The following is an 18308-nucleotide window of genomic DNA, read 5'->3' as shown; positions in this document are numbered from 1 at the left end:
ATTCGGTTTAGATCTACAATTAAAATTCTGCGCAAGGGTTTGCGAAGCTCCGCTTTATATAATGCGTATTATAAATTCGGGTCTTCGTTACCGGTCCCGTACGCGCCCGGTTTGGGATCTCAGGTTTAGGTGCACAAATGCAGACTAGATCTAGGTCGAATCCTGAACCCTCCACTGATCCCTTTGGCATAATCAGTACAGCCCCCGGTATAAAAGGTTTTTTATCGCAGTTGCTTCTTAAATTATAATTTACGGATGCGCATATAAACTACAGTTACGCTCTGACTCAATATTCAATCTGTTCGCTATTTTGTGTAGTAAGTAGAGCAAGCTCTAATTTTTTAACTCTGCTTTCTCTCCTTGTATTATCAAAGAAATATTGGATACTAGTATTTTTTAAAATAATGGTTGAAAAAAAGTTAAATTTTAAAGTAAAATTATTTATTCTTAAATAACTTACAAAACTTGGATATAAAACGAGAGATCCGTTAGTAAACGTATTTGAAACCGGTTTTCTTATTTTCCCGAATAAAAATCATATTTCGCATTTGGTATGTCAGTCTCACGAATGTACCGCCCCGAAACACGAAACTTCCGTGATGCATCGAGTGCGGCTCTTCCTGTCTTTTACCGAAGTAAAAGAATATACCTAGAATTAAAATATTACATTAAATTTTTGGAAAATATAAAACTGATTGAAAAAAGTAAGTAATTTGCGCAAAATATTATTTGTAATTAAAAATATACAAGATAATATTAATATGAGTAACATTAAAGTCTTTATTTTTTATTATTATTAATTTTATTATGATTTTACGAAATAAAATATCTTATATAATTTTGTTATAGATAGCTATGTACAGTACACAATACATGCGAATGTGTACCTTTTTATGATTCATTCTACAACGACAAAGATTTAAATGTTCTTTTCAACTAGGATAAAAATGCAAATCATGGAACGAATTTATTTAGGATATCTAGTGCGGGGATCTATACAATCTTTCATCACATGTACCGTGTCCGAAAAAATTGTAATCCACCCTGCGGAAGCAGCTTTCGTTACATAAATAATTGATTACATAACATAAAAATATAAATAATGGTTAGATATTTTTAAAAATATGGAATTTTAACAATTTTAACAATTGTTCCTAATCCATGATAATTTCTAAACTTAAAGTTTATAACACACATTTATCAATATTTATTAAAATAAGTAATTTAATACTTTCAATAAAATTTAATACTTTCAATAACGAAACGCGATACTTCGGCTACAAGTAAAAATTATTCAATAAAAACGGGCGTGTTTAAGATCAACAATGTAGACATATTTACACTTAATAATATTGTTTGCCACGGGTAATGCGCGTGCAATAGCGTAGAGCAATAAGGCCCAGAGTACACAATAATATGTACCTCTCTAATTGCGTATTGGCCGCCGTTCAATTACGCATTAGATTACCAAGATCACTTTGTCTTTCGTCTTCCGCGGCCGATGCCACCGGCACGAGCAAGCGGTAATTGCAGGGCAAGGTACGCGCGCACGCACGCACGTACGCATGCACGCACTTATTGCTGGGCCATAGACCCACACACGTAGTCGACGCAACTGGCACACGCTCTCTCTCCCCCGGCATATGGCGCGCACGGTCCCCCTTTTTCAGTTCCGGGGGAAAAGAAACGAGGGGCTGCGGCGCGTGCTGAAAATCTCCCACCATCCTCCTCTCTCTCTCTGTCTCTTCTCTGCTTCCCTTTCGTAGATTCTCCATCCTGTTCCGCTCCCTCTCGCGCCACGGCGCCCTTCCTCCCTTCTCGCACCCCAAACCCCGCGATCCAACCCGGCACAGTGCGGCAAAATGCTGAAACCCAACCCATCTATCCGATGTCCGCGCTCATTCTCGATGCGGACGCCATGTAGTGCATATCATGCGGACACGATCAAGTGAACAGAAGTGCTGGTGACACACAGTCGTAAGAGATCTCCCTTCCGAACGACATACGCGAGTTGTCTACTAGATTCAGGAACTTGCATGCTACTCCTCGAAAGCCCAGAAGGAATTCACGTTCCTGAGTGCTCCAGTTGGTGGACCTAATGTGGACCAGGATGTACATCGCATGATGTGAATCGTTGATTACGAGTGAAAAGTGAACAGTGGAGATAGGTCGAATGGATTAGTCAAGTGCGTGTAGTTTGAGTTCCCACAGAATGATCCTTTTGTTCACACGTCTAAGATATTCCTAATGTCTTCTTCCAGAAAACCAGCAAATGTTAATAGTGTTTGGTGTGCATCTTTGATAGTTTAGAACACCAAACAGATTGATTTTGACAACCTTTATGTGACTGTTGAACGATGTGCTAAGAAAGTTTAGAAGTAAGCCCCCAGTCATCAATCGTCTGGCCGCTGAATTAATATTAATCGATCGAATGTCTACACGCGTATGACGTTTCCAACATGAATGATTTCGAGTGGATGACACAGTTTCGTTATTATTGTTGGTGACGTTATTGTTGTCCAGAACAAGTTCGCGGTTGGAATCTGGATCATGAGTGCTTGCTACATGCGCAACATGTAGATCAACGTTCTGATAAAATACGAGAATGTGTGCCAATTGATAGTATCGCGTAAAAAGTATCGATGAGTAAAACCGATTGAATTGTTGCAACTTAAGTGCCTTTATCTAGTGAGATTTCTTGCCTTGCATCGGAAGTGTTATTCTATACGTAAAGACATTTGAAAATCGAATGGACCCTGCACGAACTCAAAAGATCTTCGTCTTTATCTTCATGGAAAAGATTACATTGCACTATCTTCAGCAGAAGTCATCTTGATATTCGGTAAGCATCTAACACTAGGAGGATATATTAAACATTAAAAATTCCACATTTGTTATCGCTTGCTTAATAATGCCTCAGTACAGCAGCAAAATTATATAAATAAGTTATTTTAAGATGTAGTTTAAACTAAAAGATAAACTAGATTATTTTATCATTTTCATTCAAAGTTTCATGAAGAGAATTGATATTATGGCTTGCAATTTGATTCGGTGATCAAGTGAAAATAAATTGTTCATCCTCGGATCGAATTTTCGGCGCGCGAAGACATTAGGCAGAAAAAAGAATGCAAAAAAGGATTGCTCTATTAGAAATGTATCAACAATTCGCGTAAAGATTTGTTTTGACTGATCTGGATAATAGTTTCTGAGGAGTCGACGACCGTCACAGAGAAGAATAGACGCTGACCTCATGCTTTACTTAAGCCGCGGCGACCGGCAGCGAGACAATTAGATCTCGGTTTGGGTCATCAGCTTCGTGGTTTAGTGGAGGAAGAAGTTATAGGCACTTGCAAAAGACCTGCAACGAAACGTTCTCACATTCCTATTTTCAAATAGTTTGATTAACAATGGACGATTAGTCAATTAGTAGCTGTAAAAAAGTAAAAGTAATCTATACAAAATAAAATACTAGACATACATTATTTTTTCGCAAATAAGTATTTAAAAAAGAAAAAATTATGTGTATAAATAGCCGCTTTAAATTCTTATAAAAAAGCTCCATGTTACTTTGTCACGAGAGACAGATTTGACCTAGATACAAATTGATACTCAATCGTCGCGTCCTCCAATGCTCTGCACCAATAACCGTTTTAGTATCTGACAAGACGATGTATTTTATCTATAACTCTGCCAGTTAAATATATCCTCAATAAACATTAGTATTTATCGATTGGTTGGCATTACCACTTAACATAAGCCGTTTATTTTAATACGGTTGTAAAAATTATTTGACAAAGGATTATATAATACAAAACAAGATTTCCGTCATGGAAGATATTTTACTAAAATAAAATGCTTATTATTAATCTTTAATAGTATGCGATTAATTGTTTTTTAAAACCGCTTGAAATATTGAATTTTTCGGTACATATTTTTTTCCAGCTAAGACAAAATTGCGTAACTTCGATGATAATTTACGCATCCTTCAAGATTCACGCTGATCCATAAATTGGACGAACAACCTGTAAGAGTAAGAAAACACTCGTTAAAACGACGACACGATGGCGATGGGGGTAACGGTGTTTTGCAACAGGGTACAGATAAACGGCAACGATCAGGAGCAATTGATGCTGCTGCGAACGTTGCAAGATAACGAGAACAACATTATCGGCAATCAGCCGCTGATAGTCCCGAAAAACAGCAGCAACAGCAGTAACGCAACAAATTCTGCGACGGTGTTACCTCCTTACGATCCCTCGAGATTAAAAAAGCACGGTAAAAATGGTCAGCCGCCGCCAGTTGCCGTTGCTCGAAGGAACGCCAGGGAGAGGAATCGCGTGAAGCAGGTAAATAACGGATTTGCCACGTTACGACAGCACATTCCGAGCCACATCGCCGCGGGTTACGGAGATAGGGGTAAGAAGCTGTCGAAGGTGGAGACCCTCAGAATGGCGGTCGAGTACATCAGAGGTCTTCAGAGGCTCCTGGCGGAAGCTGACGGTGTCGAATACGATTCCAAGACCGTAATCGCCGCACAATGCGCTCCTTCGCCAACTAACAGCGTCATCTCCTCGAGCCACAATGGTTCCGGCGAGAGGCTTGTTCTCGAGGACGATGCACTAGCTGCGGAAGACGAGGAAGGGGAACAACTGGACGAGGAAGAGGAAGGGAATAATGCGAAATCGAAAATCACGTTGTCGAGGTAAACGCTGGATATTAAACTGAGGCTGATAGACGCATGCAAGTAAAAATATTAAACTAAAATTAATTAAATAAAACTAAACAGTCTAAAATCTGAAACTTTAGCCTTGTTTTACAAGATACGCGAGAACACACCTGCATAACTACGATTTTGTAGTTTAACTTTATTTAACTTTATTTCTATTAAATCACATAATGCAGAAATTAAACATACCCTTTTTTAATTATATTAATTTTCTTTTCTTCTTCTTAGATTATCCCCTAATCGGACAACTATATCATCCCCGCATGATTATTACGCATCGTCAGTGGGAGACGAAGAAAATCTAGAGCCGCGTACCATGGTCGGTGGACAGAACTTCTCGAGACTTTCACCGAATTCCGTGACGTCGCCGCCATCAGAGTACTATGCTCAAAACGAAGAGAATCTGGAACCACAAATTTTGTCACCTTATAGCGGCACCGGGGACAGCGAAGAAGGTGCGACTACTGTCTACGCTACCAGTCCAGAGACTTTTTCCGGGGCTCTTTATTACAAACAGGAGATCACCGAGACGGGGGAATTCATGGACGTCGTCAGCTGGTGGGAACAGGAACAAGGCAGATTCGTTCACCAACAGCACACACAACGGCTGACGCACGTGTAATTCTAGGTGAGTCCCTCCGTTTCATGAACTTCAAATATTCAAGTTGGCGGATTTGGAGATTCTTCAAATCTTCAAATTAACCAGCAAATTATAAATAGAAAAATAGAAAAAAATTCTTAACATTATTTAACGCAACATGATTTTAACAAATTTTTAATTGCATTTTATTACAATATTATAATAGGCTATTCCTCCCTTGTTTTAACTATCGCAAACGAATAAAAAAGTAATTATTTAATTTATGCTAAAGATTTAAACGATGATCGCGAAAAGAATAGAAAGTGTTCGGCAAACATGACAAATAAGCAATGAGGAGGGTGACGATGTCTCGTCGGACGTGTTCGCGAGTTGTGTTCTTGATGCGTCCAGGATGCACACGTGATACCCGCGTCGCGGAAGCATCGTCAAGTGGAAACTCGTGTTCGGCAACGCTTCGCCTCGAACACGTGCTACGTCGGCGTCGAGCTCGAAAATAAACTTTACGCATCGACCACTTTGCGAAGTACGTGCCGACGTGACACTTGGGTGTCGCGATCCTCTCTCTTTTACATTTTTTGTCGTAGAATACCCCCTTCAGAGGGTTTCAGAGGCTTTATGAGCAACGGATGTATCTTTCTGATGAAAAGCACATCGTAATTTATTATACGTTATTGTAAAAGAATTGTCTTCCCTCTTCAACAATTATATATCACATATTCATATGTAACTAATATAATATTATATGTCATGATATCATTGTCAATAATGGCAAACATACTTCGACAAAACTTTGTATCATTTATTATATCATAATAATAATAATTTGTATATTGAAATTGAAATCTAGATTTCTCTTTGGAGAAAGTTCAGTTTTTTCTGTTGCGTCTTTGCTGTTAAAACCTTATGCATCGAAGGTCAGAGCAATCTTAACGGTCTATAGTATGCAATTTGGGAGACACATGGCTGGTGGTGGATCGTGATGCAGTCATTTTAAAAGCGTGCAACCGCGAACGGAAGTGGCGGAACGTCTAGCCATATGTTGGATATTCTCCTTGAAATATCTCGCAACCAGACCTTCCTCAATCTTCTTGGTTTCCAATTGCTGTTCATCAATCCCCAGGGAATATCTAACATATGCTTGCCTTAGGACCAATTTTTTCCAGATCCACTTAAAAGAATTTTAGATTCGAAATCGACGCCTACGTGAAAGCAAAAAAGGCCATACGTATTGCTTTTAATACTTTAAAACTAAAACTGACTCTTTAAGAGCTTATCAAGAAAAATCAAGAAAAGTTAGTATAAACTTCAGAAATGATAAAAATGAAAGAAAAATAAAAAAATTTTAATCTAATTAATTGTATTTTTCTTAATTTTGTGACATGATAAACAAATGTTTATTCGATTCGAAGATGCATCATCTGAAAATAAAAAAAAGCATCGAGCCTTCTAATGTGTTAGATAAAGTATACGTATAAAATAGCTAAATTTCCGTCCTAAATTTTATAATGAATTGTATATAGACTATTCGCAATAAATATCAATTATAAAAATAATTTAAAGTAATAACAGAAGAAATATCTAAAGTAACAATAAAAGTAGCTTAAAAAGTGAAATAAAGTTGTAAGCGAAAATCGATACATTCGATTCCGTTGCGCGGTTGCAGTACAGAAAAAAAATCAGCTGGCGAGCGGTCTCAGTTACCGCGCCACAAATAGAAGTCGCGGTTTCCTTAGAAACGTGCGTAGCGTCCACGTGCCATGTATACAGGCCGACATGTAGCGCTGGCCGCATATACGTTAAATCGACCAAAGGGCGGCGGAAGTTGCATTGCTGCCGCTGTTATCGCTAACATGTGCACGGCATGACGATTTAAAAAGCCTCTTGACACGTAAAATTTTGCTTTTACAATAATTATTCTGTCACTAAAACATTTTATTTGATAAAATATTGGCATATCGTGATATTGATATTATGATCTACCATAAGTAAAGCCAATTTTTTAATATTAATAAAATCTTTATTTTCCAATTTTATCTTACAAAATTTTTATAGTTTTACAAAACGGTAAAACAGTTAAACAAGATAAACTAACATATGAGATAAATACATATAAAAATGGTGTGTTGTTCTCCAAGTTTCTTAAAATCTTCTCTTTCTGAAATAAAGATACATTATTTATAAAATATTGAATTTATTCAAACACATCCATATACATGTATGTACGTTCATAGTTAAACTATCGAATTTTGTCTATTTTCTCAGCACAGTGTCTCTCAGGAAATAAGTTGTTTCTCGTTTCTGCAGTAGATTGTTACGTATAGAAACATGTCGGCGCGGCCAGAAACAAAAGGAGCAATGAGCCTCGCACGAGAGCCTGAAATGAGGCGGCCAGCAAGTAATTCTCGACAATTATAAAGTGAGGTCATCTGCGGAGTTTACGAGATGCGTCGTCGCGTCAAATTAATTTAATAAATTCCTTACTTGGCTCCCGGTCACACATATATTGGTGCGTGCGACCGCTATGCCGGTTCCTTTTTCTCGCTTTTAACTCGTCCCTCGCGCGAGGACAACACCATGAAGAGCACAGGCTCAGACCTTAACCCCGTGTTAATTCATGAGAAGCCTGAATCCGACTTCGACATTCTTCCAACTGAGCTGTGGGCAAACCCAATTAAATTTCCTTTTTGGGTAACGTATTACAGCAATAACGGAAATGCGTTGCGCGAATTAAATGTGGAATAATCCATGATAATGAAGACTATTAATCGAAGTAACTTTGCATTGAACACGGGACATTCTCGGTAAGAATATATATCAGAGCAGCCGGAAAGCCGCGGATTAAGAGTTACATAATGATCACGACTTGCTTCAGTAATTGAAATGTATTATAAGAATTAAATGTGCTGCAAAATACAGCCCTCTCGCAGGCACGTAGGTATTCGTAAGGTATTTGTAAGGTATTTGTAATTGTAAGAATCTTTCTTGAACCTTTTCAAATGTCGGAAGGAATTTATAAATTGACTTTATTAAAACAGGAAAGAGGCAAAAATAGCTTCCCCCTCCGTTATTCGAATTACATTTCGCAGACAAGATGAGGGGAAATTTTTTATCCTTATGTATGATAACATATCTTGCAATAAAATAAGCAAATTTTTCCAGATAAGGTATAATTTTTTATTTAACAGAATTTTATTTTCTTTTTACTATTCATTGAAAAAGAAAATGTCGATATTTATTTTCTGATATTTATCCTTGAAAGCATCTTAAAATAAAATAACTGATCGCAGTGAGTTAGCACAAACTGCACTGTAGAAAAGTGTCTATCATAATCATTAGTCATTTTGTGCTTTTGACTTATTCTACGGACATTTAGCACGTGAAACAAAGAATCGAACGAACAATTATGCTGGTAGAACCCGCATGTTGGTTATCTTATCAATAAACATTACCAGCATGGCAATGCGACGATTTTAAAACGGCCGTTCAGTGTTAATTTCAGTACTACTAAATTTTCTGTTTTTCAAAGTAGTCTCATCTCTGCGGCTTAATTATGAAAATATATATAATTTATAGATATTTGTATTTTTTAATAGCACTACGACGAATAAGATATTTATATATTAAATAAATATTTGCATGATGAAACATATTTTCGGGAAATATCGAAGATATCCAATAGCAAAGTTTAAGGTACATATTTCTTCTCTTCATTTGATATGCGTTAGGTGCAGCAAAGAAACTTAAGGGTTTCCAGATTTGGAAAGAACGAACACTTAGCCAAAGACTCTTCATGTCGGTTCTTAAGATCTTGAGAAAGCGGCGCGCGCATGACAGGTCATCTAATTTATCTATCGCCACTACACATACCACACACCGCTCTCTTTAAATTTTCTTTTTTAATTGCCATCTTTGCGATTAGGAAAAGAAAAAGTGATATTTTTTACGGAATTTTTTAAGGGACCGCTGAGACTTTAAAACGAATATACGATATTGCTATAAAATACTGTTATAATAAGTATTGGGTTGTAACATAAAGCCGTTATTAAAAACACTAAAAAGTCGGGACAAATATATGTTATAATGCAATATTATAAATTTTACCTTCTAAGTCATTAAATTTCTTAATTCGCCATATGTAGGTAATCAAAAGTAAAAATTTTTCACATTTACACGTATGTATGTATGTACGACGATGTACATACGACAAAATTATTTTGCTTCTCTTTTTCCGGAAATTTCCTGCCAGAAGGATGAAGATTTGCCATATTATTTGAACATACGTTTTTCCCACGATGTATCCGAAATTTACAGGACATCCGCGCGATTCATTCTTCCTTTTGCGAATTTATTCTTTCCCGATTCAGGTAAAAGCGGAGAATGTACGATACGATGCACAATAGTGAGAGGGGACAAAGGATTCAGAGGATGTACGGGATTCTTCTCCTTCCCCTTACTTTCTTACAGGATCATTGAAATTGTGACAGAAACTGTCTTTTCTCGATATAAATCTTCGATGAGTATTTACAGCTTTTGCGATCTGCAGGATTCTGCAATACATATAAAAATAATCATTTTAATTTAGTGAAAAATGCGGAAACGTTTATGATAAAAATGATAAAAACAATTTAATATAGGTAAAACTAAAGATACTGCAAAATGCTAATATTTCTTTGTGATTTCTTTCAGTTACAGATTCCAGTTAGAGAAGGTCTACCCACAACAATTCGTAGTCCAATGTATACTATAAGGCTTCGATGGAATTTCAAATGATCTCACCAAGAATTTAAAAATGAAGACTTACTTTCGAAAATATAATGACGAAAATGTGTATCTACAGGGTGTCCTAGATCTAACGCATTATCTGTTAATAGCATATTTCTGAGATCATTAGAGATAAAATTCCTAATACCAAACGTATTGAAACTATAATAATTTTCAAATCGGAATTTTGAACAATTACATTATTTACACTTCGCACACTGACACGATATAACGCATAGTAGCGAAGGTGTCATAGAACAAATGACATTCTTGATATGGAAAACAGTTAAAATTGATATTAATAATTAAAGTTTTGGAAAGACTTTCATTATATGTGATTTACTGTCTCTAAACATTTCCCACTTAAAAACTATCATAGTTTCGAGATTTTGGTGTCAGGAATTTTCTCTCCAAAGAATCTCACAATTATGCTTTTAGCAGGTGTTACGTGAGATCTGAGAAACTATGTACATATATGCATATAATAATTAATCAAGCAATAATCAATCTTAAGAATTGTACTTACCATCACTGCTATTTGGACGCCGAGCAAACCGACTTATTGTTTTGTCTTTCAGATTATCAATGAAGTGAAGCTCATAAATGTTATATCCTTACTTAATAAGGATAATATATTTATTTAAAAAATATTGAATCTTGACATCACATCGTATTATCCTTAGAAAAAATATTAATTATTTGTATTATACTTTATAAAATTCCATTTTAGATTATATATCATGTACCCGTAAATAGCTTAATTATACAAATTGGAATTAATAACAATATTTATAGACAATCTCTGTATCACATTGTACCAATCAGTTATTTTAAAGACAACTGAAAGGGATAATTTAATAATTTCTCTTTAGCAATGACGAGTCGCGCTTCCGAAAAGTATTTATTAATATCTATATCAAATCGAGTAATTAAGTTAATAATAATATCACGGGATTAATTATATTTATATAAAACTGTTTGTCACACACGAGACTATAAAATTATGGTAGTTACGATGAATATTTATAATTTTTTATATAATACAAAATGGAATTCTTGTTGTACAAATATCATCTATCGTTGACATAATATTTTATTCAATTTTTATAGCGTCTAAGGTTCAATAATTAAAACGTGAAGCTCTTATATTTAAAAAGATCTTTAAAAAGATATGTTTGTAACATATTTATTATGCGGTGTGTTTAATTTAATATGTTATGTATATCCAAGGTAATATTAACACATTCACCGCCATGGTTATCAATGATCGAATGCAATAAAATAAAGCAGTATATTTAAAAATATACTGCTTAAAAGACAAAATATGACATAGAAAAATTGACAAAGATTGGCTGTAATGAAATTTAAATTATTTTTATTAAAAAAGATTATATTATAACATGTAATTACTTATATTTGCAAGATGATAATTATTTAATAGCAACAGAAAAGCATAACGGACACTGTGTATGTGTAAGCTACACATAATCTTTATTTATTAAAATTATGGAAAAGGATTGTATGGATGGTAAATTGTAATAATGCAGATGATATGAGCAAAAAGTCAATTAAAACATGCGTGGCGATGAATCTGTTAAAACGAAACGACTATATACATATATATACATAGGGGTGTATCAAAAAGTAAGATCAATCGCCAAAGAGATAACATAAAAAGAAAATTATGTAAATAATATTATATAATGAACTTTTTTTCTCAATATTAATTTAATATTAATTTAATAAATACAATATTTATCTTTCTATTATGCCAAGACTAATGCAGAGAAAAAATATATATGCATTATTTTTATTGTAGATGATACATATAAGTCTATCTATCGGAATGATAATTTCCTTTTATTCATATGTGATTCATATTTGATCCTACTTTCTTATACACCCTTTATAGAAATGTGTGCATATATTTAATGCTGCGAGATACAATCAAAACAGTTGTAAATGAAAGTGCCTTAATCGACCGAAGAAATACAAATCGTATTAATATTTACGATTATATTTTGTATTAGAAATTTTTGATGAAATATTTAACAACACAAATAATGTAAATTGCTATTACATTTTTAAACACGAAAATGTACTACCTATTTACGGTACTACGACTTATTTAATAATAAAAGTAATTACTTAAATAGACATAATATTGCGGCAATCAAATGACAAAGTCAAATATTTGTTAATGATTTTATACAATTTTAGGAAAGCATTTTACAGTATATTTATATTAATACGTACGTTCATGTGCCTTAATTCTGAAACAAATCTAGTGCGATCAAGTCCCCTCCCCTTTCCCAACCGTCATTACTAATTATTAACATTTATAAAAAAATGGATAGTATCTTCTTTAATTCTGCGAACATAGAAAAACTATCATGTACAGTAAAACGCAACTTAAAAACTGAAATTGTTATATGCTTCTTGTGCAGAATTAAAGTATTACTGTAATACGTCAAGTGTTGTTTTAGAATTAATTTACTCATTGTAAATGATAGATCTAAACAATATTCTAACACTAATAGTACAATATCTACGCATTTCTGTAAATAATAGTGCCTTGATTAAGCCTAGAACAAATATTTTATGTTCTTGTACTTTATATATCTTTATAAGGAATATTTAAAATACATTTCGCTAATTACGCACATCCATTTGTAATTTTAATACTCCACAATACCTTTTACTTTAAAGGTGACACTTATGCTTATTAAAGGTGAGATGACACTTATTGTGAGATGATAAATATTCATATAAGATCTACGTATAACGATGACTCCTTGTTATGCTAATAATCAAAGCCATCTTTATTCAAAACAAACCAGATATTGCGCGATAAAATGTCTTGATTCTCGATCAACAGATTATTTTGGGCTGTGTGACATGTAATATGTATCTAACATATTTCAGTGTATAATAAATATTATACATGCATATACGTACATTTAATATATTTAATTATCTCCTATCATTATCATGTACTTTTTATCTAGCATATTACTTCGAGAACATAATAATGGAAAAAATCAATAAAAAACCTTTTAAAATGTGTATGTGTAAGTTTTCGCTCTGGGTCAATATAAGCCGGCATTCATCTGTCGCGTTGCTGCACGATTATCCATATTGCGAGGGTTAAATCTCGCATATCATTCGTTAATAAAAAAATAATAAAAATTCTTAAGATCATTTGAAAACGAAAATGCTGATACCTAAACATCAATCAAGATTACAATAGTTACAAATGTTGTATCGCAGTATAAATGTATTATGTACGGAATATTTAATTTAATTTTATTTGTCACGTTAAACTACAATTATTTTAAAGGAAAGTTTTAATGTTGCTGTACTTTTATAATAATACAATAATATTGCAATATATTTGCTATATTAAAATCTTGTACGGAAATATTTATTCAATGTTTCTGCATGTTCATCGCGCCGCATAAAAAATAATATCATAATAATGGATGCATATTGAATCAATTTGCACTCAAATAGGTGCTATATCTGATTTGCGATAAGCAACATGCAAATAAAGTGAACAAGGCTAGTTGAAAGGAGGAAACAATAGAAAAAATGCAAGATTTCTGCTTTATAAATTATCGGCCACTACTATGAGTGGTTTAGAACGCTGCTATTCGTCGTCTCTAAAATAGTAAGAACGCGATAATCATTAACGCATTTTTTCGCCGAGGACAATACGAGAAGTGTGTATATTTCTATTCAAAGTGTAGCTATACGAGAAATAACTGATATATACGGTTTAACGTGATCATTCTATTAGCGAGTACGAGAGATTTGAGGATTGTGACTGTTCCCAATCTTTCGCTCTCAACGATGGATGTGGCTGTGGTAATGGAGGAAACATCATATTTAACAACCTCGATTTATTCTGTGTTGCTTGGATTCATTGCTGTATTAGCTGCATTGTATTATTACATCGAAATACATTCTGAAGGACATCGCCTTATTAAAAAGCTACCAGGTTTACCAAAAAACTATTTACTGTTTCCTGATTTATTAAATATTATTCCTTTCATAAATGTTACTATTTTCTTACACTGTGATTTTAACGAAGTTTCAATTCAATTTGATTTAAACAAATCATATCTTATTTTATCCGTAATAAATTTTCAATCAATAAATTTTCTTCTTTAGGGCCACCATCCTTGCCTATTATAGGCCATTCGTTACTAACTTTAGGAATATCCTCAAGACTTATATTTCTAAGGTGTATGGAATTGGTGAATCAATACGGACCGGTAATAGGAATGTACTTAGGACACAGGAAATGTGTCGCTTTGGCAGATCCACAAGACTTGGAAATAATCCTGAGTAGCTCTGTGCACATTAACAAAGCCGAATCATATCGGTAAAAAATTAAAATACCGAGCTTTCATATAAATTTATTCTTATATCATTGTATTTTACAAATTTTATTGTGAAATATTAAAGTCTTGTTCGAAATTCCCCTATTGTGTAGATTTTTCAAACCATGGCTCGGAGATGGTCTGCTAATAAATGAAGGCGAGAAATGGCGCAGACATAGGAAGATAATAGCGCCCACATTTCACATAAGCATCCTAAAGTCATTTGTTCCTCTGTTTTATGAGAATAGCATAAGTCTCGTAAAACGGCTTACTAAAGAAGTAGGAAAAGAGTTTGATTGCCATGATTATCTATCAGCTACGACGGTCGATATCTTGACGGAAACGGCGATGGGAGTCCCATTAGAACCAGGACAAAGCACTGGACACGAGTTTGCCAAGGCCGTGATGGAGTATGATTCTTTTTCTTAAAATACATCTATTATATTTCACTGAATTACGTTTGTTATGCAAAAATCAATCATCATTGTTCGAATTATGTTACACAGGATGAGCGACATCACACATCGTAGGCATTTTGACATATTGTTATTTTTTGACAAGACCTTCAGCTTCTTTAAACTATCTAAACTACAAAAAAAACTACTCAAGACTATCCATACAGTAACGAATCGTGTGATTGAAAAGAAATCGAAAGCCGTTGACGAGCAGCTCAGAAATGCTCAGCAAAACGAGCAAAAAGAAACGCAAAGTGACAAGTTGACGAAAAGTACAGACGCAGTTAAAGATACGAAGAATACTGGGAACAATGGCGATAATCACATGAAATTCCATTACGTAAGAGATGACCTCGATGATATCGATGAGAATGATACAGGTGATAAGAAGCGACACGCTTTTCTGGAGACAATGTTAATATTAAAAAAGATGACTGGACAAATGACCGACCAGGAGGTTTGGGACGAAGTAAACACTATCATGTTTGAGGTATAATGATAGTGTTCCAATCTCAATCTTGCAACAATGAACTCAATCTTATGATGAAATGAAGTTAGACACACACGCGATCAATTTTAATTTAGCTCTGTACTTGCTGTTAAAAATCCCGTCACATGAGTATGCATTATGCATTATCATGCTAAGTTAAACTTGCATGATATTTATCTTGAGTGACAAAATTCATTGACAAAGTCAATTTTTTACAGGGTCATGATACCACTGCAGCTGGTTCGAGTTTCACACTTTGTGTCTTAGGAAGTCGTCCGGATATTCAGGTAAATTTTTAACAACTACTTGACCTGTACAGAATAATTTGTATATGTAAAAATATATATATAGCAGTTATTTTAAAGCGAGGAAAAAGATTAAATCTCATCGATTTTCAGGTTTCTTCACGCCATAAACTGCCATTTTCTTAGGATATATTTATTGGAAACTTTCAGATAATCGTTTAAAGAATTTTCGTTTTCATGGTTTCCGTAAAATTGTATCCCAGAATAGCTATAATAGCAAGAATTAAATAGTTTTACATAAATTAAATCGTTATATCATTAAAAATAAATATGATACTATAATACACTTGTTCAATTTGTTTTTAACATAACAATTTATATTAAAATTTTGATATACCTGATATATATATATATATATATTTCTGCAACTTTTGCCATGTAGTTTAGGATCTATTTTATACTTACCATTTATTTTGATAGTATGGCACATAATTTTATGAACAATTTTTTATCATTAATTGTATTTTAATAAATCATCAATTTTTATACCACATTCATTATTTTTGTTAAAATTACAATGATAATTTAATGAAACGCACCGCTCGTTGCAATCTGCGATATTAATTCACTGTCGTATGTCTTATAGAAATTGACATTATTCAGTACATCAATTCTAATTACAATTTGATTTTGCATTTTTTAGTTTAATATTTTTCATTGTGCAGGCTCGCGTGCATGAGGAAGTAGACTCAATTTTTGGCGACAGTGATAGGCAATGTACTTTCCAGGATACTTTGGAAATGAAGTATCTTGAAAGAGTAATTTTGGAAGCCTTAAGACACTTCCCGCCAGTACCTATAATTGCTAGACGTCTTACTGAAAACGTGAAAATAGGTAAGCTCACCCGTTAAAATCGATATTAATATACAATCGACGCATGCATGCATGCACATACATCATATATAATCGTTTTGTAATCTATGCAGTGTTTTATATTGCATAAATTTAAGTTGCACAAATACACACATAAAATTTTATAATAATGAAAACATTACTTAGTGACTTAGACATCGAATTCTAGCCTGTATTAAAATCAAAGAAGTCCGTACTTTAATCTTTCGTAAATAATTATAACAAGTAAAATAATTATATAAGTAAATAAATATAACAAGATTTTTAATGTCTTTAATCTTGTTTATTTAACAGTAACAGGCAATTACGTCATTCCAAAGAATGCCGAAATACTACTTGCTCCATACATAACTCACCATTTAGAGAAATATTATAGGAACCCATATGTATTTGATCCAGACAACTTTTTACCAGAAAAAATGCAAAACAGACATTACTATGCTTATATTCCGTTCAGTGCTGGACCGAGGTATTTAATATGGCTCCTTTGAAGCTATGAGAGCCAAGTTATGCTTACGTTTAATAGACATTTGTTCTTGAAATATGAGCATATCGTGGACATTCCACAAATAATGTTTTTATCACAGATATCACGATATGTTATTTATGTGCTGATAATCAATTATTTTTTAAGGTCATGCGTGGGACGGAAATTTGCCATGCTGAAATTGAAGGTTCTGTTGTCAACAATATTGAGAAACTATCGTATCATATCCGACAAATCAGACAATGAATTCGAACTACGAGCTGATATTATTCTAAAAAGAGAAGACGGGTTCAATATCAAAATTGAACCACGCAAACCAATGTCTTTTACACCAGGACAATAAGAAACGTTCCTTTATCTACGGAAATAAAAATCGCACATATGTAAAAGAATATATCTTTGAGTATATTTCGTTTGATGTTTTCCTATACAATGCACAATACTTGCGGCAACATTGCAGCAACGTTACTTTTGTGCTGTACGCGTTTCTTTATATTATATTATTATACTATGATATCAGATTCTTGTACATGTTTGTTTAAATGTCTGAAGATAATTCATTATCATTTTTATTTCTTGTAACGTTTACAATTTTTCTACATTAAATTTAAGTTATAAAAGAGGATGGTATGTAAGTGCATATATCTTGTATTGTACATATGTATTGAGTTGACTGGAAAGTCCGTGCCCCTATTTGTTTTTTGCAAAATTTAAATGCAAAACTTTGTGTTAATTTGTAATATAATTCTTAATGAATTTTGTTAATAAAATTGGCACGTACTTTCCAGTCTACTCAATACTTAAATTTACTTGTAGGCAAGAAATATACGGCCTTTTTTGTGTTAAAAACTGATCTTGAAGAAACTGGATGGTAAATGGTAAGATTAGTGGCGATTTCCGCGCGCTCCGATTTTAATTGGTCATAATTTTGTAATAAACAACGAGCGAGTTTCTTTTGTAATAAACAACGATTAAAACTTTTTGGTGAGACCGTTCCAAATCTTAACATTTGCCAACTGGACTATTTATCTTATTTACAGTACTAATAAAGAGGTATTGATAATGAGGCACTTACTCATTTTATTTATAGTATTAGTAACATATCCTATAAAATATCCTATAAAAATATAATGTATAGCATATATATTAAAATTATACTAAGCTACTTTTCCAAAAATAAATAATTATCATATAATTATTTATATATACAAAAAATTCAATATGTCCTATAAAATATAAAAAGTTC

At 33.5% G+C, this 18308-nt stretch overlaps 2 protein-coding genes across 2 annotated transcripts; both read left to right on the top strand.

Annotated features, from left to right (window-relative positions):
• The first annotated feature begins 1863 nt into the window (after positions 1-1863).
• On the top strand, positions 1864-13044 carry LOC105278342 (achaete-scute complex protein T4). Its single transcript, XM_011337368.3, has 4 exons — positions 1864-2842; positions 3943-4702; positions 4955-5354; positions 10014-13044. Exons 2-3 carry the CDS (start codon positions 4062-4064, stop codon positions 5346-5348), a joined length of 1035 nt encoding a protein of 344 aa, XP_011335670.1. The 5' UTR covers positions 1864-2842; positions 3943-4061; the 3' UTR covers positions 5349-5354; positions 10014-13044.
• A 657-nt stretch (positions 13045-13701) lies between these two features.
• LOC105278344 (cytochrome P450 4g15) lies at positions 13702-18132 on the top strand. Its single transcript, XM_011337372.2, has 9 exons — positions 13702-13810; positions 13888-14088; positions 14262-14475; positions 14587-14883; positions 14980-15418; positions 15637-15705; positions 16389-16557; positions 16870-17044; positions 17210-18132. Exons 2-9 carry the CDS (start codon positions 13941-13943, stop codon positions 17403-17405), a joined length of 1707 nt encoding a protein of 568 aa, XP_011335674.1. The 5' UTR covers positions 13702-13810; positions 13888-13940; the 3' UTR covers positions 17406-18132.
• The last annotated feature ends 176 nt before the right edge of the window (positions 18133-18308 follow it).

Source organism: Ooceraea biroi, chromosome 10 (assembly GCF_003672135.1).
Source record: "Ooceraea biroi isolate clonal line C1 chromosome 10, Obir_v5.4, whole genome shotgun sequence".
Lineage (NCBI taxonomy): Eukaryota > Metazoa > Arthropoda > Insecta > Hymenoptera > Formicidae > Ooceraea > Ooceraea biroi.
This window is presented reverse-complemented; position numbering and strand designations above follow the sequence as displayed.

Excerpts from the sequence above, each read along its gene's own strand:
- LOC105278342 (XM_011337368.3), top strand. The coding sequence starts at position 4,062 with ATGGCGATGGGGGTAACGGTGTTTTGCAACAGGGTACAGATAAACGGC. Across the intron at positions 4,703-4,954 it reads TCGAAAATCACGTTGTCGAG|ATTATCCCCTAATCGGACAA; the intron begins GTAAACGCTGGA and ends TCTTCTTCTTAG.
- LOC105278344 (XM_011337372.2), top strand. The coding sequence starts at position 13,941 with ATGGATGTGGCTGTGGTAATGGAGGAAACATCATATTTAACAACCTCG. Across the intron at positions 14,089-14,261 it reads CCTTATTAAAAAGCTACCAG|GGCCACCATCCTTGCCTATT; the intron begins GTTTACCAAAAA and ends TTTCTTCTTTAG. Across the intron at positions 15,419-15,636 it reads TAAACACTATCATGTTTGAG|GGTCATGATACCACTGCAGC; the intron begins GTATAATGATAG and ends AATTTTTTACAG.